Source organism: Asterias amurensis, chromosome 8 (assembly GCF_032118995.1).
Source record: "Asterias amurensis chromosome 8, ASM3211899v1".
Lineage (NCBI taxonomy): Eukaryota > Metazoa > Echinodermata > Asteroidea > Forcipulatida > Asteriidae > Asterias > Asterias amurensis.
Genome location: NC_092655.1, coordinates 860,140 through 882,970, shown reverse-complemented (window position 1 = coordinate 882,970; position 22,831 = coordinate 860,140). Strand labels below are relative to the sequence as shown.

The 22,831-nt window shown below is 37.3% G+C and overlaps 1 protein-coding gene across 2 annotated transcripts in view; it reads left to right on the top strand.

Moving 5' to 3' along the window:
- The first annotated feature begins 317 nt into the window (after positions 1-317).
- LOC139940733 (neuronal acetylcholine receptor subunit alpha-10-like) overlaps positions 318-22,831 on the top strand; it is a 41,374-nt gene continuing 18,860 nt past the window's right edge. The window contains exon 1 of one of the 2 annotated variants that reach the window (XM_071937101.1): positions 318-821. In XM_071937101.1, the coding sequence (XP_071793202.1) occupies positions 773-821 (49 nt within the window). In that variant the 5' untranslated portion in view covers positions 318-772. Of the gene's footprint in view, positions 822-11,978; positions 12,331-22,831 lie in introns of those variants that run through there. The other variant, XM_071937100.1, reaches the window with a different exon arrangement.

Genomic DNA, 22,831 nt, shown 5'->3' with positions numbered 1-22,831 from the left:
TGCAAGTTGAACTTGACAATTTCCCTCAATGGCTTTGTAAGAAAACACTTAATACATACGGTAAGTTACCAATGTACGAGCGAGACTAGTTAGATTTCAACCGTTCCTTCCGATTGTGTTAGTCCATCGAGGATACCTAGCCAATAACACTCCGTGGACACTCGCATGCCAATCAATCTGTTTCAGATGCATTTAAGATAGAAAACGCGCGTAATAGGAACAGTTCACCACACACGTGACCCTTGAAAACCACAGGAGTGGATGAAGTTTGGTTGCAGTATTGGGTATCTGCTCTTCACGGAGAGTTAACGCTTCTTCAAATTGATGCTGAGATTGAGATTGTGAAACACATAGAGGAGGAAAGTTGGAGACATATTCAAGATATCAAAATGAAGACGCCATCACGAGTAGCATAGAGCAAAGTGATGCTATTGTGTCAGTCAAGCGTATTTAATTGGCTCGTGTATCCCAAGGCTGTAACGATGTTCAATCTGTGAAGATTGTGGTATTGTGTAGACGTGGACGGTTAGGCATCACCCTCATCATCATTATCGGACGTGCGATGAGCCCTAAGCGACGGGGGGAAATAGTTGAGTGAGTTCGGTAACACGGCATTTTCTCCGTTCCTACCTCTTGGGCTTCATCGTCATCATCATCACCCGCGGACCAGGAGCAGCAGTTGCAGGCAGCCTGCTGCCTATAACACCCCCTCCTCCTCCGAGAATCCTCTTTCAGTCGGAACTGACGGACTCACCAACAACATCCTGACAACATGAAACACTTGTGGAACTATGTTATATTGCTAGGATGTCTTATGCAAGGTGAGTGTTTTCACATGATGCGTACGGGGTGTTTTTCTTACTTTCATCACGGCTTCGTTATTGAATCTCATGTTTGTTTTTCACAGCTGTGTGCATTAACACAATCCATTAGATCAGAATAGTTTCCTCCCAGCCCCCTATCAACACTACTCTCCGAGGTCCACACAACCAGACTAAGGCCCACGACCGTTTTGAATATTGATCCCCCCTTTTTTAATGTAGGGGTGTTATTTACGTGTATCTCCTTTGTATGTGCGTCACCAAAACCATATATCACTATTCTACATTATGCCTTCGGTGTCCTAACGGCAAGTCGGTTCCATCTTTGTGCGGTTTTATCAGTCATAATTTCATCTTCATCTAAGCATGATAGCATCATCCCGGGAAAATTTGTGTTTGTTGGAGATTTTGTCTTCTTAATTTTATCAAATTACTCCAACGGGACTGTGTGATTGTCTGCACACTTGAAATAAACTCAAGGCTGTTTCAAGTGTCGTACTTGGCCGTTATTACACGGTTTACCAAGTGGCTCTTATGGAGGCAGATGCAATCCAAGCAGAACCCAATCTCTAAGATAAACTAATCCCTTTCATGTTCTTGATAACATGCTAACTGATTTCTTCTTTATCAATAAGTCTGTATTTGTTTTGATAGGCCAACATTACACATAGCAGCTAGGGACTCCTGACACTTTGTTTAGATCTCTCTCTCACCGTAATCTCTACTGGGAATGATCAACTAAGATGAGACGATGTACTTAAAGAGCAAGGCAAAGCACTTCAATGCTCTCCATCTATAATGAATCTACTTCAAGTTGGAATATGTTATGTTAGGTTTCTTCCAAAGTGGGTAATGCCTTTATATTTAACTGGGACACAAGAAAACTGGACTACTGTAATGCTTGTCTAAGATAGTTGGCTCATACTTGTACTGCCTTTTGAGAAGTTCATCACATTTTATTGCGGTCAGTGGCCTCTTATTTAAACATTTTCCTGTCTCATGATGCTTATGAAGACGTCACTTTTGTCTGCGTACCACATGATTACTTCCCCACCCCAATGCGGTCATTGGCTTTAAAATCATTCTCTTGTCATCAGTGGAGCTCTTAAAATAAACACATGTATTATTCAACCACATCATCTTTTACACGAAGAGTGAGTTGATATTCCAATCTAAAAGGCATCCTCGTTACGAGTACAAATTGTAAAGCCACCCACTGGAATGATATTTCCACGTAGCACACTGTGATGCACTTACTTAAGAGCCTGTTATTCTGTTCAGGTAATTGCTCATTATGGTTTAATTATAAAAGGTATTGATTCTTGACTATCACTGGACACTATAATTAACAACAGGAATAACAATAGACTTGTTTCACGGCATAAAGAGCACCTCTTCAAAGGAGTCTGAAGAACAATGTCAGGACCCGTCACTAATGACAGGCCTATTATGAATGCAATCAACAACAACTCATCATAACTTTCTAATTTGAAAAATGCATTGGTGTTGGTTAATAACAATTTATGGTTAAACCATGGAGGTGGAAAATAGCAAAGAAATATTGGACAACAATATTGATATAGGGAGACCACCAACATAAGGGTTAGATAGCTCAGTTGGTAAGGTACAGTAGTAGTAGTAGGGCCATAGTCCGACACGGGCATTCATCGCCATATCTTGAGGTAGTTGCGAGCTAAAAGTAAGTTGGTAAGCGCCGGCACGTTAATCCGGACGTCACAAATTCAAGTCTCACTCTAGTCAAACTTTCTTTGGTTAACTTGAAATTATTAAAAGTCTCCCTTCTAGCATTTAGGCAATCGTGTGCGCGTGGGTGTGTGGGTGTGTGCCTTAACACAAAGAAGAGGAACTTTAAGTTGTCTTGTCATTTTTTTCTTCAAATTTCGTTAGAGTGGGCGTTTTCTGTATTGTGGCACATTGTCTTTTGAAGTAAACCTTTCCTATCAGTTATGGAAAAGGCATGAACAGATGAACAATTCTGAATGTCAAATCTGTTGATATCCGGCTTTCACTTTCACGACTTGACAAGGATAAACAACACTGTCATTAAAAAGTTTGATTCGACCACTGTGGTTTCCCAATGGAGCTTTCTTTGCATTGCTCGTGTACATCCCTGCTATCACGGGGCCTTCTTTCTTGATGAGATCTACAAAATCTTTGAAAGTTTCTTTCAACACATGTGCATTGTAGTTACGTTCTTACTAATGTTGCCACGGAACTAGCAAAGAGTGCAGAATTAAATCACTGGGAATGGTTAGAATGTAATAAACTGTGATTATTTCTAATCCCCCCTATGGGCCTGGACTCCTATAGAGGAATTTCAAATGCAATAACAAAGTTCATTTCAACGCATCGTTGCTTATCGTCTTACGTTTTCTCCTTAATGTCCAGTGTAAATAGTGCAACCACGTCAATGTCAAGATAATGTGAAAGTACATTACGGAGAGCTTCTTCAAAATTCAAAACAAAAACCAAGAATTGTTTTTGTTTGTTGGAAAGATGTGAAAGCACAGTCTAAGCTTAGCGGAACTAAAGAAAAGCTTATTTGGATGTGTTTTCCTCCACCAAGATGCAAATGTGGCAAATGATGTGCACTACTTTGCAATTTGCCACTAACAAGTTGCTAATGTTCTACCGAACAGTCTTAAGGTGGTTGGGGGTTGGTTCGAGATTGTCTTTGTGAACGTGCATGACAACAAAGTGGGTGGGGAGGGAGAGGGCTGACCTGGTTTTCTATTCCTTCTTGTCTTATCGTTGATTCATTGTGATCTCTCGAGCTTGACATCAATCTTTATTCTATCATCATTGACATTTGCACACACACACACGACCAGAAAACCCTAAACATTGTAGTCTGGCTAAAAGCCTCCGCACATCCTCGCAAAATGTATAAGAGCTTTTTAGTATTCAGAGCGTAACATTTCAATTTCCGGTTGTTTTCTTTTCAGAGATATAATGTTGTGGATGTAGGGCCATTACTGTTTATCATGGCATGTGTGCGTAAGTGCACTCCGAATGCCCCAAAATGCTTTAATGTGTCCTTATGTTAAATCGGTTGGTTTACAAAATTGTTCGAATGTTTAAATTTGTGACAAATTGAACATCATTCTAAAAAAAAAAACTAAAAAAAAAAAACGAAAATTGTCTGACTGGTTTCATTGTCAACTGCTGTCAATGTGCTAAAAAAAAATTATTTCTTGTTTTGCTATATGAAGAGAATTGTTTTCTTTGTTTAACTACAAAGTTCATATAGACTTGGTAAAAATACTCGAACTAATCCACTTTGGGAGGATACAAATAAATTTTCGAAATCTATAAGTTATATTTTACTCACTCTGTATTTATAACATGCTTGTGTTCATAATGAAAACAAATAATTGTTATTCTTGCTTTATGTGTATGTATGGCACAGTCCTTGAAAATTATTCAAATATTCCGGAGGCCGAAATTTGGGCAAACCAAACATGGTTAAAGCGTATTCATAAAAAAGAAGAATAACAAATCGTTTAAAGGAAAAGGTTATAATGCGCGAAAAACATAAATTTGCATTTTTATCTATTATGTTTGTTGTTGTTATAAGTTTTGATACTCGTAATTATTATTATAATAACTAATAATTGTGATACTTGATTAACTGTGCATCAGAATATCAAACGAGAGCGAAATCCAATACAAATTACTTTGGTGTAACAGCTGTTTAAATGTCTAGGCATGACTAAAACTAATCTAAAAATGAAAGACTTTAATAACCACCAATTGGAAGAAAGAACGAACGAGTGTGTTTTTTGGTAATGACCACTACTCGTGATTTCTCTAAGGCATTTTGAGCTAGGGTTAAAGGCCTGACTGCAATACGGTAACCGTGTTTTATCAGTTGCATCGGTCAGCTAGTGACGCTAGTGACGCTCATTACTTTCCAATCGATCCATGCTCTTGATGATATCTCGCGTCATGTCATTTGGACTTTCTCTAGAAAGACGAAAAAACGGTTGCGCCTAGAGGGCTTCCCAGCGGCCAGGCGCACGATCAAACGAATCTGATATATCAAAATCAAGGGGTATGTCTCGAAACAAATATTTCATTTCGCTGTGTACCGGTAGTTATAAGCCAAGGGAGAGTTGTTTGTTTTGTTTGGCAAATAATAAAAATCTTGTCTGCATCCGATCAAACATTTTCCCAGTGAGTTGGAAACAAATCTTCCTTTTAATTTGATTAGGAATTTGTCGTCTCCCGCAAGCAATACTTGGTGAATTTGATGATATTTAGACCAACTTGACAGTGTCTTGCTTTTTGTTACAAGGACACTTGGTAAAGCATTGCAAACAATAATATAAGCTTACAACGCAAACCCAACCACTTAAGATTTCATATATAGAAGTCTCAAATCGATTGTAAAATTAAATCAACAACCATTTAAAAATTACTATGACAGGAAATTAGTTCTAGTTTATCAGAAATTGGATTTGAATTTTACAATATTCCGAATTGAAACTAAAGCTCTTTTCAATTTAGCCTATGTGGATGAATGGCTACCGTGTTATTTGGTTATTTTAGTTTGATATTATCGTGAATCAGAGCAGAAGCATTTTGCTGACTGTCCCCATGAGAATTCTAGGTGACTTAACCCTTAAGACATTAATCTGTACTCCTGGATCGTTGGCATTGAGTTTGAACCATGCAGTTTGAACGTTCAGTATCTTTAAGTTCCTTTTACATTTGAGACTAAACGTGTTACAGAGGGACCTTGATTATGTCGCTGCATGCCCATAAAAAATATTCAAACCATTAAGATATTGTTAACAAATTCACAATTTGTTGAATTTAAAACGACTTTATAGCTGTTGTTCTGACTTAGGTAAACTGTTCAATGATCATTTACTGGCCAATGCATTGTACACCAACAATCATCATTCTAAGGAGGATAGTTGCACACGGCTTTATATCCTGGGAAGATTAGTGTCCATAAATATTATAAGAAGTAAAAGAAGACGATCTTTAAGAAGCATACTGAGTCATCTGAAGCACTTATGCATTACGTAATTAAATATCAGTGGGAAGCCTGGCATTTCATTGCTACAGTGCAGGCTTTAAATTATTTGTTTTGAAATGTCCCGTGGTTTGGGAAATGAAATGAGAATAAAATTGACGATAATTAACCACATACAAGTTTTTATTATTAATAATCTGTGTAGTCTACTACATTCAAGTTAAAGGTAAATACATCATCTGGTTGTAAACCTGAAGGTATGGGATTTGAGGCGTTGCATGGTGAGGTACCAATGGTTTAAGGTAACACCTTGCGTGTATCTACTTGCTGTTGAGTAGATTATGTTCTTTTGAGAAACTTAAGATGGCTACCTACTACTGAATGTATCAGGCTCTGTAATGAGAAGACACACAGCAAAATCAATGCATTTGTATTATTTATTACATCGGTGCATTGAAGATAACCCGTGGTTTCCATCAATGACATAGTGGTTGACTTTGGTTGTGTCGTAATATATCGATGTGTCTATAATTATTCCTGAGAGACATTACCTTTTAGTATCCAGCCCTTCTCCCCTGGCACATTCAATTTTTGACAACACAGAGACGGGACAGTGCCCGTTTTTCACTGCATGGTGTACACATTTGATACATGAGTAATTTAAAAGAAGGTTTTTAATTTAGGGTTGATGACATTATCTTTATAACATTCGGCTGTTGACCTCAGAAATATTGACATTTTATGAAATCATGTGAGAGAAGATTTATAATAAACACTAATTTAATGAACTCATGAGTCAAGATTTTTGCAAAGATAATACGAAGCAGTTGCTTTCTGTTCTGAGGTCAAATGTCACGTAAGGATGTGGAAGCAACCAATGAGGAATTCCACATAGCAAAACATTTTCTTTGAACAGTTTTTAATCGTTTAGAAAAAGAATGAGCAAAGGTGTCTCTTTACAAGAACATAACTGCCATCGACTAAAACTTGAAAGAGCCTTAATTTTTAAATTGCCTAAATTTTAAGGGAGAATGCAAAAAAATGCCGGCATTTTAACAACTATAAATTTTAATTGAGGAGACGTTGTACCAGCTGACGACATTGTAGCGCGTCTTTACTTATTAACATTACTTGTTTAAGTTTGAAAGAATTTGGAACGATTAAGCAACGAATCACGCTCTTTGCAAAGTTGTTTTCACATAATATCAAATCCTCCACTTAACCGTCACCCTACTGCCCATTTTCGGTCTTTCAAACAACTTATGCACCCCCCCCCATTTTGTTCTTCAGCTTCTGTCTTTATCCCGAGCTAAGCTTGAACACAGCCATTTAGTTTGTTCTCAACCACACCGATATCATGTATTATTTGTAAAAAAGGCTTTTAGTTGTGTGTTAGACGTCACGATGGATAACAAATTCGATCCGTCAACCACATAATTTTATAGTTCATGCGTCATCGCGCCGTGAGGATTTGCGCCCTCTTTCAACCAACCGATCCAATTAGTCTTTCCACAAGGACATATAGATGAACAAAAACAAACACACTTCCCAGGATTGAGTGTGTGTAAATAAATCTGTCTGGTAAATGAGATACAGTAAATAATGCAGACATCAAATTGATTGTTATGCAAAGAGTGCTCAATTTAGATGGGGAATTGAATGGATTAAAGAGGGATATTATCTTACAGGTAACTATGATATTTTTAAAGTTTCAAAACACAATTTACTTAGAAGGGTTCTTGACAATCTATGCGTGTTTGTTCACTCAAATGACATTTGTTACATGAGACATGAAAGAGAAAAACACACATTTTTTTTGAATCAACAAAACATTGGATTTTGATTTCAATATAGGAGGCTTTGAGAGTTTTATATTTGTTATAATTTCTGAGTTGAATTAGGAAAGGCACCTACGGTTACCAAACAAGTACCATACCTCTCTATTTACAATAGAAACGGTAAAGTACTTGTATGGTTGCATTTATAACATGAATCAAAGAGATTACTGACCATAAACCTTAGAGCCCGAAATTTGCAAACTTTGATTAGAAATGAGAGTGGAGATTTAGGAATCCTCTTAGGCGAATTCAGCAGTTATCAAGATATAAATCCATGTTAGAAATATTCCAAATGCAATCCTGCCTTTTTTACGAATTTCAAAAGATCAGCCATGTCGCAAACAAGATTTGCAGAGCGTCAGTGGCTCAAATTATCCATTGATACCACAATACTTTACGTTTGTTGTAAGCATTGCTCTCTCTCTCTCGAATGAAATAGAGCTGTAGTTCCATTATTGACTTACATGCAATTCGTTCATTGCATCGAGCGATATTTTGAAACAACGACTGCCTGTTCTGACAATTAAACATCACTATTTCTCCATTTTTAATTGAACGTTAAGACGCACATAACATTAACCCTAATCAGACCTAAACTGTTAACTGTTAACTTTTTGCTGTTTTGTTTTTTGGTTTTGTCATTGACAATGTTGTCATTTCTTTTGAACGAAATTGCATCGTTAGGAAAGCAGGGTGTATTCTTTAATCGTGCCGGTATGGGACCATTCCCGAATTTCATCTTAAAAACTCAACATATTGGATAGGTCATTTCTTAACACTCAAGTTTTTCTTTCTATACAATAACTCACACTCAAGTTTGGTTTGCAAGTGTGAAAACATTTAATGAAAAGAGTCGTCTACATTTGGCTCCAAAACTAAGTTATTTTAAGACGATCGCGTGTAAAATGTTCATTTTTTATTCAGTGTTTAAACAAATAAACATGTCTCGTGGTTACGGTGTGGTGCCACGTTGAAGTGTTTTAAATAGGTGTCTCGCCTTGGTTGTGGTTATGTAAGCTAAAAAACAGCCACGTTTGTGTTAATGTTACATTACATCACGCCCAAATACTCTTCTATAAAAAAAAATAATCTTACGGATTCAGTGACAGCACTGTCTAAGATCCTCAACCAACCTTCTTGCTTGAGGAATCTTCTAAGGAGGACGCCGTAGTCTTATCATTACTGCTTGACTGAGTTGTTGCCTTAGCTCCCCACAGATCGTGTCAACCTTACCCGGTCTGTAACAACTAAGAGAGCGCGCAAAAATCCTGCGGGGCGTTTCCATTGATTACCTATAATTTTGATGAGACAGCCCTGAGCAAGATTATTTCCTCTTCTTCTTCTTTAAACAGACAAGAGGAGCAGGAAAGAAGCAACGTAAGGTACAACGGGTCCCAGAACTGATTTATTAATGTCTCCGGTGGGTTCATGTTTAGGGGCCAAACTTATTTCACGCGGTTGAGAATAGATTATTTTGTGGTGGTGAATTCGTTTCCGGTAAGGACAAATCAGTTCGATTTTGTGTCCTCTTTTTCAATCACGAGGCGCCACAGAAACTCTGCTGGTTTTACCCGAATGTTATTTTTAGCGTCCCTTTGCTTCGATTTTCGGGCACTCTTCCACCAAAGCAGGCCTCTTGTTGGGTTATTAGCCTTGCAATTACAAGTAATCTCATTCTTAAATGCCAATTTTTATTTAAACTAAAACAGCCAGACTAATCGAACATTTATTCTGGAATTGCAAATACAATTAGACTGTAGGGTATGCCCGTGGTCACATTTTGAGATGCAGTCATGTATTGCCTAATTACATTCCGCGCTATGGCTGTCCCTGGACATTCACTAGAATGCGTTGTGAAAATTGCATTTAAACCAGTACATGTATAGTGGTAAGACGTCAGGGGTTTAGACTCAACTTTCTCTAAAGTAAGGATCAGTGGGAGTGTCATTTATAACGTGATGCTAGTAGTGGTAAGACGTCAGGGGTTTAGACTCAACTGCCCAGTAATGAAAGGATCAGACTAGTGGGAGTGTCATTTATAACGTGATGCTAGTAGTGGTAAGACGTCAGTGGGTTTAGACCCAACTGCCCAGTAATGAAAGGATCAGACTAGTGGGAGTGTCATTTGTAATGTGATGCTAGAAGTGGTAAGACGTCAGGGTTTAGACCCAATTGCCTCTGATGCAAGGATCAGACTACTAGTGGGAGTGTCATTTGTAACGTCATGCTTGAAGCACAAACACACGTCACTCTGTCGGTTTACACTGTGAAGTAAGAGCCCTGAAATATAGACACCAATATCACGACCGCTTAGAACATTTTACGACGTAGCATTGAGAGAAAGGGGAAAGGTTTGATTACCCCAAAATGATGTTTCAATGCACAGTATTCTTCAGAATTCAATTGAGTGTATTGTTCTCGTGAAAATTTGTTTATTTTGTTACATTGTTATCCTGTATTTTATATACCGATTGATGACAAATGAAGATGGGAATGAAAAGTAATGCCACGGGATAATATACATTTGATTGTATCTTTTCTTGCAATATGTAAATGGTATTATATTACTGATTAATTTTTATTCAACCTTGACTGGTCATAAAAACCCGCAAATGATGCAAACCTCCATTTACATCCAGCCCAGACATTCCAGTTAGGCGTGCGGCAGCATTAATCATTAAATGGAACACTTTACAGAAGGATTTGCCATCTGCATGGTACGCACGTAAATCACCAGAATCTCACGGAAATTAATAATTAATTAGAACAATATTCACTTTACTTTAGGCCCCAAAGTGTACCAACCGTTTGAATATACATTTCCGCTTAGAGGCACTGTAAACCAAACTGTTTCCATTTGCCCAAAGCAGATTTGACGATACCAAAATGTTGTATTAAATCTGATCGCTATTTTTGATAGGAGTTTAAAACTAAGTCCTTGCATTAGTCCGCTCCACCAAAGGTCAACCATAGGAAACGTGAAAGCGCGTACGCGTCACGCACAACTCTCAACCAATGATAGAACTTCATTTTGACCTCAGTGAGGGCGCTGTTTGAGCTTGTGACGTCATTAACCAATGCTCTAATATCGTAAACAGAGCGAAGAATTGTAATCATATATCGGAAACTTATTATTGTTTTAAACACCCAAAATGTTGTAACTGTTCATTTAACCCAATGTTTGAATTAAACGTTAGATCAAACCGTATGCATTTTCGACATGGTTGGTTTGTAACATCTGTCTTGGCACTCACATAAGAGGATTTAAATTCATTCATTTTCTTAATCAAAAACGTGCACTCTCTTCAACCGAACGCTTACATCGGATTACAGATAATAATTGTTTTTTGGGATTCAGGGAGATACTTCAACCTCACATGTTATTACATCCCCGCCATAGTCCACTAATACGTCAGTAGGGCCCGTTTCAATACATAGTGACTTTGATAAAGGAGCTAAGAGCTGAAATTGTACTGGGGTAGATGAAGCATGTAGAGCACGGAGTCATCTTGAAACTAGCTACAGATGTTTGTGTGTTTTTGTTATATCTATGAGGATTTTACGAAAGCAAACTTACATTTTACCAATCGTTGCGTAAGCCAAGAGATGTTTCACTCCGAAATACGTAAATCTAACCATGAAATATGGCTTCAGTCAGTTATAAAGCAGAAATTTTACATCTCATTTTTTTTTAAATGTTGTGGAAGAGGAGCAGGTTTTTATTTCCCTAAAGACACAATATGATGAGTCATACCATTCCTTTACACATCACAAAGTACGTTCAAGTTCAGGTGTACTCATTGGATGGTGACCAATGTGATGAAATGACTAATTGAATTTTGACCGAGAGAACCTGACAGAGAGAAACAACTGGCAAAAAATTTTGCAGATAGAGCTTACCTATGCTTGAAAATGCATACCTTTAAAAACGTTGATCGAGGCGTTGGATAACATACCAATAGTTTGTGAAGTATTTTAAGACAAGTATTGTTTTTTGATTTGATAGAATTGAAACACTTGGTCAGGTTGGGGCTGGTTTGAAGGATGTGGAAAGTACTTGTGTCTGTGAAAGCAATTAGCAGTAATTTCGTTCTGAAGGTCATGCTCATGGATCTTGCACGATTGTAAATGAATGCATTAATTGCGTATTTACCATCAGTCCTGCCTGAAACTGCTCAATTGAATTTGACATCATAATAGATGGTCCCAGGAGATTCAATAGAATATCAATCGGAGATGGGTAGTGGCTATTAGTAGACTATCACCAAGCAAAGCAATATTTGAACTACAACATAGCTGTGTCCATGTATTTAAGTCTCCATATACGCGTACCATTTTAATTCTGGACTAGAAGCCAGCCGTTGCCAGTGAAGCAAGACTCCATGGACTTCAGGTATGTGTCACGTGCTTGATACTTCTGGCGGCAACTACCGGCAAACCGGGTTGTTGTGACATTCGCCACCGAACACTCCAAGGTCCGCGTGCTGAAAACTCGACAGTGAAGATCAGCAGACGAGCCAGAATATCTTGTCAGGCTTTTCGGAGAGTGCTTGGGTAGAAGTTTGTTCTTGTTTTGCCACATCGTGTGATCATGCCGCCATGACACCTAGACTAAGCCCAGCATTGCTGTGTTTACAGCTTCTTCTACTCTTTCACGTGGATCAAGGTTCGTGCCGTTCTACCGTTATACAACTTGTCATAAACAATTTACGTTAAACAGTCTAGCTTGCGTTCAATGCTAGTGTATTATCATTACAAAGTGGTTTTATCATCCTTGCTCTATGGTTTATATGCAGTCATGTTTCCAATGGTAGTTTGTGCACGTTAGTTACAACTGAATGACACGAACGGTTGTTAACACCTGCTAGTCAATATGTTTTACAGTTTTAATGATCCTACTCCTTTTGTTATTATCTGATACTGCGTAAAGGTACTCCCGAGGCAGACATTGTTTACGTCAATTAAAGCTTTTAGGTAGGGATGACTTGTGATTGAGTAAAATTCAAACCTTAGGCTGATAATATTCTTTAGAAGTATGACCTATCGTTATGACAACCATGTGGTGATGATAGAAAGGTAAATAATTGGTAGTACAACGTGACAACTTTGAAGAACAAGTTTTTGTACACACATATTCAACATTTGCTACCTAATTTCACGTGCGTATATGCATGGAAGGCATTAGTTAAACCCATATGAATATTTGCTTTAAAATATTAAAACCCTGCGCTAGGAGTAGGCATAATCACCCCAATATCGTATTGATTTAACACTTTGCTTTGCTTTGGTTCAATTTACCATTAGCTAGTAAATAGCCATTATTTATGAAATACAGCTAAATGCGTTGAAAATTGTCGTCATCATCTGGTATCCTAAAAAAAAAAAATCTTAAACCGATTTTGTTGTATCCGAAAACGCCACCTGCCGGAAAACGCATTGAAACTGTCATTTCGTATACCGGCATTAGTTCTAAAAGGAGTTTGTTAAACACCAGCAGAATGTCTATAAATGAATGTATTATTAATGAGAGCTCTGATGAGTAGACACCAACCTGTTAATACATTGTATTAGTGTTTCAGAGAGAAATGGAGAGGGGCGATGAGAGGTAGAGAGGTGGAGAGAGTAGATAAAGAACAGGTTTTCCGTAGTAGTAGAGCTTCTGTGCAAGTTTTGTCTAGTTATGTTTTCTGGATAATCTCATGTTGATTTAAGCTGTTCGATGCTGATCCATCGCACACGTCATTTTTCGGCAAATGTTCTACCATGACATTAACGATGCATTACTAGAATTGTTCAGCACATCATTGTAAATTATGTTTTAGGGAACTCGGCCATTTACGTTTTCCTACTCGCTATTCACTTGGCAGATGTTATTCCTCGATGGAGTTCTTAGAGTGATAATTTGACCTATGAAGACAAGGTTTTAAACAAATATATTGTCATGACTAATTGTCCCACGTGAATTTATGGTGCTCTCAGCCAAATCACGTCTGAGTAGAGAAATGCATTTATTATACGGGCCTCGATGGGGACGATGGCAAAAATACAATTTGATTATTTATGAGCATAGACATCTCCGAACTGAAGTTGACTGAATATTCAATGCTACTCGTGTGTGTTTAGCCGTTTTTGATCAGTCGATTGTCTTATACTGTAGCTGTTATTGGTGCCCCAGTGTTTGTATGTTTTTCCTTGAGCTTGTATGCGATCTCTTGTAAATCTGCTCAGTAAGCTATAACACGAATTTTTTTCTGAGCAGGAAAGAATTTTTATTGCATGTCTGAGGTCTACTGTACAATTGTTTGGTTGTAATAACAAATAGTTATCGACAAATAGCAAGAGTTTTGCCCAAATTACTGATTCTGTTTATTCAGAGTGAAGGGAGGGGAGGCAGCATATTGACCCAACGAGTAACCATATTATTCGTAGATTGTTTTTCAAACAGTAACCAAAAACTCTCCTGTTTTCTTTTGGGCACCTTTCGGACGAATCTATATTCTGACCTTAATTATATATACATAGAAAACATCAACACTTGTAATAACATTGTAGATAATTATCATAAACAAGTGGTTTTTAATGAAAGGAAGACACGTCTTGTGAATCTAACAGTTGGCCGTTAACTTACTTCTAAATTTTAATTAAAACAAAGTGTGAGTCTTGCCAGACGCTGATAGCATCAACGTTTAGAAATTAAAATCAATTTTATTTCAAGAGATAAGACAGGTATTAACTAATTAAAAATGAGAGACAATATCAGAGCATAGGTCGTTATCTTTCGAATGTTCATTAAATTATTTCTTTTCTCGACGAAATTTTACAATTTAAAGTCATTGAAACCTTAAAGGGTCTATGTAACTTTTGTAGGACAAAAAACACAATGTCCACAGATTTACACTAAACTTACACAGTTTGAAGATAATGATAGTAGAAAGCTTCCCTGAAAATATTACGTGCTGAGGTGCTGCACTTTTTTGGGAAATGAGTAAAACAATGTCATGAAAATAATTTTCGTCTCATGAGACGAAAATTATTTTAAACATTTACAAACGTATTTTCATGACATTGTTTTACTCATTTCTCAAAAACTAAGGCACCTCAGTAAGTAATATTTGAAGGAAAGCTTTCCACTGTCATTATGATCAAACCCTGTAAGTTTAGAGTAAATCTATTGACATTTTGAAAAAGTACCCAATTCCTTTAACTAAAATGTTAAAGATGTTCTTACGCAACACTATGGTCATATGGCCCTGTGTTTGAGTCTAGCGTACCCATAGCGAAAACAGTCTTGGAGTTGGTACAATTTGGCGCCAAATAATTGTGTAAGAGTTCCAACTTGGGAAGATCAATGTTAAACGTGAAGGCGGCGACAGCATTCTGAGATGCCACTCTCATCGTTACGGTCGGTTTGTGAACGTGAACTTGCTATGCAGAAGAATGGAGCCATGAGCCGAATTACTTCAGTCATGCCATCATTGATTAAGAAATTAACAAAATATACGTTTTTATATTTGGAAAACCTGTTTGTTTTGACATCTGTGAACAACTTTTACTTCAAAGTGACACGTATACTTGGTTGATATCAGTACGTGCTAGACTTTGGCTTATTCAGAAAAGTTACACATGACTTTCTGAATACGTAAGTGTTTGCGTTTTACATGTGCAATTTGAAGTAATTTAAATCCTTAATCATTATTTGATTATATTACTGTATATTTGCAGCCTAGGGGTAAACACGTTTTACACGCCACTCGAATAATGTAAGTGTCTCTAATGGTAGACATTTTTATGACAAGAGAACGCATGTCCGTATAGCAGACGTGAGAAACTGATTTAAAGGCAGTGAACACTGTTGGTAATTACTCAAAATAATCATTAGCATCAAACCTCATTTGGTAAAGAGTAATGGGGAGAGGTTGATGGTATAAAACATTGTGAGAAACGGCTCCCTCTGAAGTAACGTAGTTTTCAAGAAAGAAGTAGTTTTCCACGAATTGGATTTCGGGACCTCAGATTTAGAATTTTGAGGTCTCGAAATCAAGCTTATGAAAACACACTACTTCGTGTGACAGGGTTGTTTTTCTTTCATTATTATCTCGCCACTTTGATGACCGAATGAGCTCAAATTTTCACATGTTTGTTATTGTATGCCTATGTTGAGATACACCAAGTAGAGTCTTTGATAAGTACCAACAATCTCCAGTGTCTTTATGTGAGAATGATTGATTATGAAACAACATTTGGAACAAACATCTTATCATGAAATGATGAGAAGAACACTAAAGTGCTCATGGTTCTTGTTGTACAGTACTTTAAATGATCAATACAAGGTGAACGGCAACCCTAGTGCATTTAAATGTCTGTCTGCATACAGCACACCTCTTAGGATCTCGTTAAATTGAGACACCAAGGTGCTTCGGCAAATTGTATGCATAATGTATAATACTAGGTTCCTCTTGTTTGTAGGCAGTTTCAACAGCTAGTTCTGTTATCTAGTTAACTGTTATTCCTAGTTATTTGTTTCTTTTTCTTTTGAGTGAAGCTCTAAGACTCCGTTTATTCATCACCAGTGAAAACAAAGTACAAACAATGTTTTTATTATTAGCCTTAACATTGTATTGTTCTTGTACAATTTTATGCGCTTTTGATTATGTTACATTTCTCTGTACTGTTTAATTCTCACAATTGATCCTTTTCTCCAACAAAGAGTATGAAATAAACATAATATTGAATTGAATTATTGAAACTAATTACCAACTTTGTAGAAATGTTTTTGATAAAAGCTCAATGATTCATCATCAATTCCGAACTTTGTATCAACATATTTTCCCGATTTAATAAAACAAAAAAGGATGTTGCTATATGAGCGCAAGGTCTTGCAAATTCGCAGTAAATTACATATCTGGAACATTATTGGATAGACACGGTACTTTTTCTCAACGTAACTAGTCCAAGGCCAAATAGCAAATGATTGCACGCAGAGACGTCAGACATGAATCGATTTCATGTATAGCAAAGGTAATCAAAGAGATATATCCCTTCATTATTAGCGACTGCCAACATGAAAAGGCTGTGTGATTATTGTTAAGCGATGTCTTATGTCGAAGGTTCGTCTATAGGTTTATTAAAGTGTACATGGGAATTACCGAAACCATTGGTCTATGACGATGACGTCCTTAATTGCAATGTGACATCATGTGTTAAAGTTTGATATCTTTATCACAACATGTCAACTACTCACGTGTGATCAACATACAACTGTTAGGCTCGGAGCAGATTTGTTCACGTGCTTAAATTTCTTACCATATCAAGCTTAAGCTTAGTTAATATTATTTATAACTTCTTCAACTCGTTTGCCGTTGCCTTATCCTCTTACATTTTTTCCTTGGGCCCGTCTTGTTTTCCTTTCGTCAAATGTTAGGCTACCATGGCTTCATCCAAACCATAGGCCTATTAAAAAAAACACCAACAAAGAAACAAAACTGCGTGTTATGTTAACGAAACAACCCCCGGTCGAATACATTATGAGGATTATTGACATCACAAATATTTTTTGGTTATAAGGTCGGTTGTGGATGAAAAAAACCCAAGAACAATCCTGATCGTTCAGAGCGAGGCTTAATCTTACTGCAGCTGGTTCCAATCGAAACTTGAAACCATGTGGATTTAGTAGACATATTCAAGCAAGCTTTAAGTCAAGATACTTGATTGGTAACTTTTGTATGAGGTTTGAAAATAAAACAGCCAAGAGGGCAAATAGTGTCCACATCCTTGGGCTATTGGTCCGTTAATCATAGCAAAATTTGACCTGTTCTTTTGTGAAGGCAAACATTTTCAATGGAAAATGATAAGAAGAAGATTGACTTTTCAATAACACACTTAAAAAAAGAAGAAGAAAAAAAAGAAGTCACATTTTTCACAATTGCGGTAAGATAACATTATAGAAAACTTAACTTGGAGAATAATATTAAGACAAGTTTATCTCCCGTCGCAATGGTACAATATCTTACAGAAGTTGGTATTGTTTTTTTTATGGATGTATTGTGTTTCGATCACCTAATGGTTACTGTAATTACAGCCGGATATCATAGCTCCTGGCATTTAAGTGCATGCTCTTCTACCCCCAGTTGTTTCTTGTCTTAGGAGGGGCCGGCCGTGATTGCGGCAAGCATTAAGCGACCCATATTCCTGGTCATGACTGAGTCGGAAACTGTCGTCGGAATGCACTCAGTGCCCCCTTAATGACTTGGTGCGAAACTTTGACGTATTTGCACTCAACGCAATGGCGTGAAGTAATCACTTAATTCAACCATTGGTCTAGGGTATAGTTTTACGGCACCAGGCAAACAGGGCAGGTAGAGTCGGGAAGAGAGTGTATTTAGATTGTTGGGCGCACTTTGGAGGGCCTTGACATTAAGGGACCATACAAACTATGGTCACCAGATTAAATTTTGATATTTTGCCAGAGGGCGCAATCTTTTGGATGAATTACGTCACAAATGTCAAGCAATTGTATAGAAGCGCATAAAGTCAGGTACTCCTACCTCTACGCATAATTTAACTGACATGGTTTTAATGAATATTGACAAAAAGAACGGCGTTCTTCCTTCCATTACTAATCTGTAAGTACCAGATTCTAACTGACATGTTCAGTCACTGTAAAATATCTGGAGAATAGTATACTCATACTGTTTTAGGAGAAGATCTGATCAAACAGGTTTCTCTTATTTCCTTCGAAGTGTTGAATCATGAATATTTACAAAACAAAAATCAAAAACCCACCCTTGTTTCCGCACGTTTCATGTGTTAAAAAAAAAATATCCGTTATTCTCGATATCGAGAATAATTGATATGTTTTCTCAAAAAGTAAAACATTTCATGGAATAATATTTCGAGGGAAGTCTTTCACCATTACCTTCTGTAAACCCTGTAAGTTATTAGTAAATCTGTGAACTTTTAATTTTTGTTCTGTTCAGAAAGTGTCCAATGGCTTTAAGTCTTATCCCAAGATTATATATTATAGATTGATTACAATCAGCAATTTCTTTTTCATATCTATGTTCATGCTTGAAACAACAATAATATTTATCGTTCTTCTTCATCCTATGCACATTTGGCTGACAGAGAAATAAAGATGAAGGGAGAGAGATGGGGAGAGACGCCATAAAATAAATGTACCCTAGTCTCGAAGCAGCAGCTGCTGCATCAGACAGCCATCTTCCCTCTCATCAAATCGTTACATCTCCTTTTAGGGATTTATCATCGATTGCTTCTTTCTGATTCGCCATGACCTTTAATTTGCAAAGATGCAATGCTTTTCACAATGACATGTGTTCATCATGGTCCGGACACTGCTGAGGTTGCCCAGTGCAGATACTGTATTGGTAGTTTAATTCCATTAAGCAATTGGACTTAAGCCTTTAACCTCGTTTAAAAATCTTACTCTAAAAGGTACACAATACTTAACCTTGATGATGCTCATCTGTCATGTATCCAATTTGCAATTGGTGAAATGCAATCAATTTGATATTAGATGGATAGATAGATAATTTGTACACAATGTATTTATTTCAATGTTGCCGTGAATAAATACATAGTAGGCCTTAGTCGTGAACAAATGAGTTGCAAAAGTTTAAATTTATTCCAAAAAACTATATTACTACTAACAATTTATACGAAGGCTCTGTAAACAGTCACAAAAGTAGCACAACATTGGGCCTAAGGTGAAGCAAGAGCTTTTGTTCCCGTACCTACGGACAGACACTACAAACAACAAACAACACACCATCAACACCTAAAACAACACTAATCAACAAATTGATATGTAGGAACTAAAACGACGACACATCATCTGGAAACAAGTCATAACATAATGCGTATACACTAAATAGTGCTAATTAATAATTACCATCGTATACAATTTGTACTACTGAAATCTTTTCTAGGCGAATAGACGAAAATCAAATTAAGTAAATTGAAACCCTCAAACCAGAAAAACACGAGATGTTATCACTTCGTGTGTGGTATAGAGTTTGTGTTTGAGAGTAAATTTGTCAGCCTCCAGCGGCGGTATATGTGTATCCGTTTACTTCCCGACAGGGGACACTCAATTATTGAGATGCATTTGCCGGGACTTTGGTAACCTAATAACATTTGTCATCTCCCATCCTGGAATATTGAATCGAATTTTAGTCAAAGTTATACAATCTCTTGAACATCCGACAAATACATATTCAAAATGTAACAATTAAATAACTAAATCACCTTAGGGCTGATGCTGTAACAACATTGAATGTAACTGACCATTGAATGTTACCCGAGGACTACCCATGAGTTTGTTTGATTATTTGTGACTTTTTCTATTTTAGTTTTAGTTCATGTTTCAATCCTAAACTTTCGACTCTCCATTTAAACGAGGCTAAACCCAGTTATAAGATTAAACTCCATTTTAAATCGACTCCCTTGTCGTCGAATAATCCGAGCTGCATCAGCTCAGTTTCTGCAATTTCACAAATTAAAAAAATAAAAAGCTACAGAATAAAAACAAATCAAACCTAATTGCCCTAGATTCTTTTAGAATTTGAAACTCGAATTTCGCACGATCCGCAGCAAAGCAGTATTTACTCTCGATTCATTGCTTGTTAAACCCAATATGGGTGAAAGTGTTGCCAATGCTGGCTGCAGACCAGCCGTACTGTAGCGCTAGACGACTGATTGTGTAGTTATTAGTCAAATGGCTGTAAGGGGTGCAACCCCCAAGAGAATTCTGGGCTTTAATTCGCAAACATCTTACAGTTGCAAAATTAATTACCTTGATATCAAGAGGCGTTTCCTTTTGCTTGAAGTTCAGCCACCTCTAATTGTTCCTCTGTATTTCCATCAATCGAGGCACTCCCTGAACCTAATGGAATTATCAGTGTGTGAAGCCTTGCATTGCTAGGTCATAGGTGCTTCTTTCTGACACATTCAAGAAGGATTTATATTAAATAACATGACTGAAAAAAATGTATTAGTACAAGGGTCCAAATGGTATGTGGGCGGGGTTGTGTGCAGTTATTAAAGTTTTCTTTGATAAACTTTGGATGATATCAATTCGTACAAAAGAAAGTCAAGTGCCCTCTTGTCTTCAATAATGATCTACAAGCGACAAGACCGTTTTATGTTTGCCTTTGACACAAGTTCGAATACCATTGAATACTATGGACAGTGCCCAATGCAACTGACCTCTATCGACACATTGTGTCCGAGGAGCAGACCGAATTCTTTCGTCCAGCTTCTTTAGTGTCCATCCTCACCTCAAGCAAGTAAAGACTATTCACCCTTTGTTAAATACGTTTGTCTACCCATCTTATACATTCTCATATAGTACCCCTTCCAGGCTGAACCTCAAAACCTCAATTACTAGATGTGAAATGAAAATATGGAGGTTTTTGCAATCATCGGGTTGCTCCGTGTCTGTATGGAAACCCCGTGGCCAGTTTCACTTTGAAACAAGTCCATCCATCTTTAACACTCCCTTGGATGTTGAGATAATGGATTGATTATAGAAGTGACGACGTTTGTTGTCTTCTTGATTTGCCTGACTGTACAAAATCCATCTTCGTGCCTAGGTTGCTAGTTTGTCGAAGTCGTATAATATTTTAACGAGTCACCGTAGTCAGAGCAAAACTGATAAAAGAATAAACTATAAATAAATAGTAAACTTGCCGATGCAACTATGTATTCAATCTCCTTTGTGGGAGTGTTTGGTCTGAAATGAGCTGGTTTGTGTTTTGAACAGTATACTCTGCTCGTCTTCAGGAGAAAAAAAAGGGAAGATATAACAATTTACGGGAGAAAGGTCTTAGTATAAAGCTGTATGTACCATTTTACCCCACCAGGGGTCCATGCACTTTCTGTTAAACGCGACGAATGAATTCTAAGCAACACTGTCTCGAGTAATTTCTGAGTAATTTGCGAATAATTTGGGACCTTGTATCACCATGACGTACCTTTATTTTCTGAACCCACTTTCACAAGGTAAGATGTACTGTATAATTGAATTGTGAAGCTACGTGGTCAGCAATGATACAGACAAGATCTCTCTCTGCCTCTTCATAATTGAGAATCACACCTTCAGGGTTTGGAAGATACTTTACGAGATGTTGATCCTTGAGATTAAAGATGAGGCAAAATATCAATGAAAGAAGATGCCATCTAATAAGAAGCCATCATGTCTAAGACGGTGTTATGCCGTCCGGAGGCCCTGTGCTGGGTGTTGGTCTTAGGGCAAGATACTTTGGCAGTTTGAGATCAATGGGACGATGAATCTTGGGATAGGGCAATTTGCTAGACATTGAAATGACTGAATGGTGCATCCATCGTGGGAGACTTCGTTGAGAAAGTTATGTTTACACACGTTCTGATATATATTTCATGCTATGTGTGTCATTGAACGTTGTAACTAGAAACCAAACTTATTTTTCGGATATCAGTTTAATTTTTCATAGAGCTGCTGAAAAATATTCAAATGAAAATACATGAATTTTTCTTTGTTGTTCGACCTGTGCTCTTATGATTTTAGTAACCAACATGCTGAACATTATTGTCTGTTCCCCCCTCCCTTCTAAAAGTTTACACAACTGAAAACAGCTTCTGTTGGTGTGTTTTTGTGTGTCACATATTTTTGTACTCATGAGTGGATATTGTATATTGATTGAAGAATAGGCCGTATGGTCCTGTTAAAGATGAATGCAAATACTGTAGATAAGAGCGATCTCTGCGAACCTTGCAGGCCCCATTTTGTCTTCACACATCCAGACAATCTTAAGAAAAAAGAAGTTTAAGTATCGCTACAGTGCCAATATCATCACATCTCCCTCAACCTTCTACTAAGTGTAAAGTCATCCGGTACTTAGTCAACCAGACAGGTTGTTCAACAAAGACCCTGTCACCAGCTACATGAGTGAAGTCTAAAGGCATGAGATCTGTATTATGGTTACACATTTTCTGAGGACATAATCATGACAATAAATAAATAATTAGTCCTGCGGGTTCTTCTGGCTGTTGTAATTTGCGACTTGTCGAGTGTGATGAATGGGATGCGAAGTCAAGACACGGAAGCTATGCCCCATCTGCGATTCCTGGTTTTTGAATCAAATTATTCAATATTCCATGATGTGATCTAT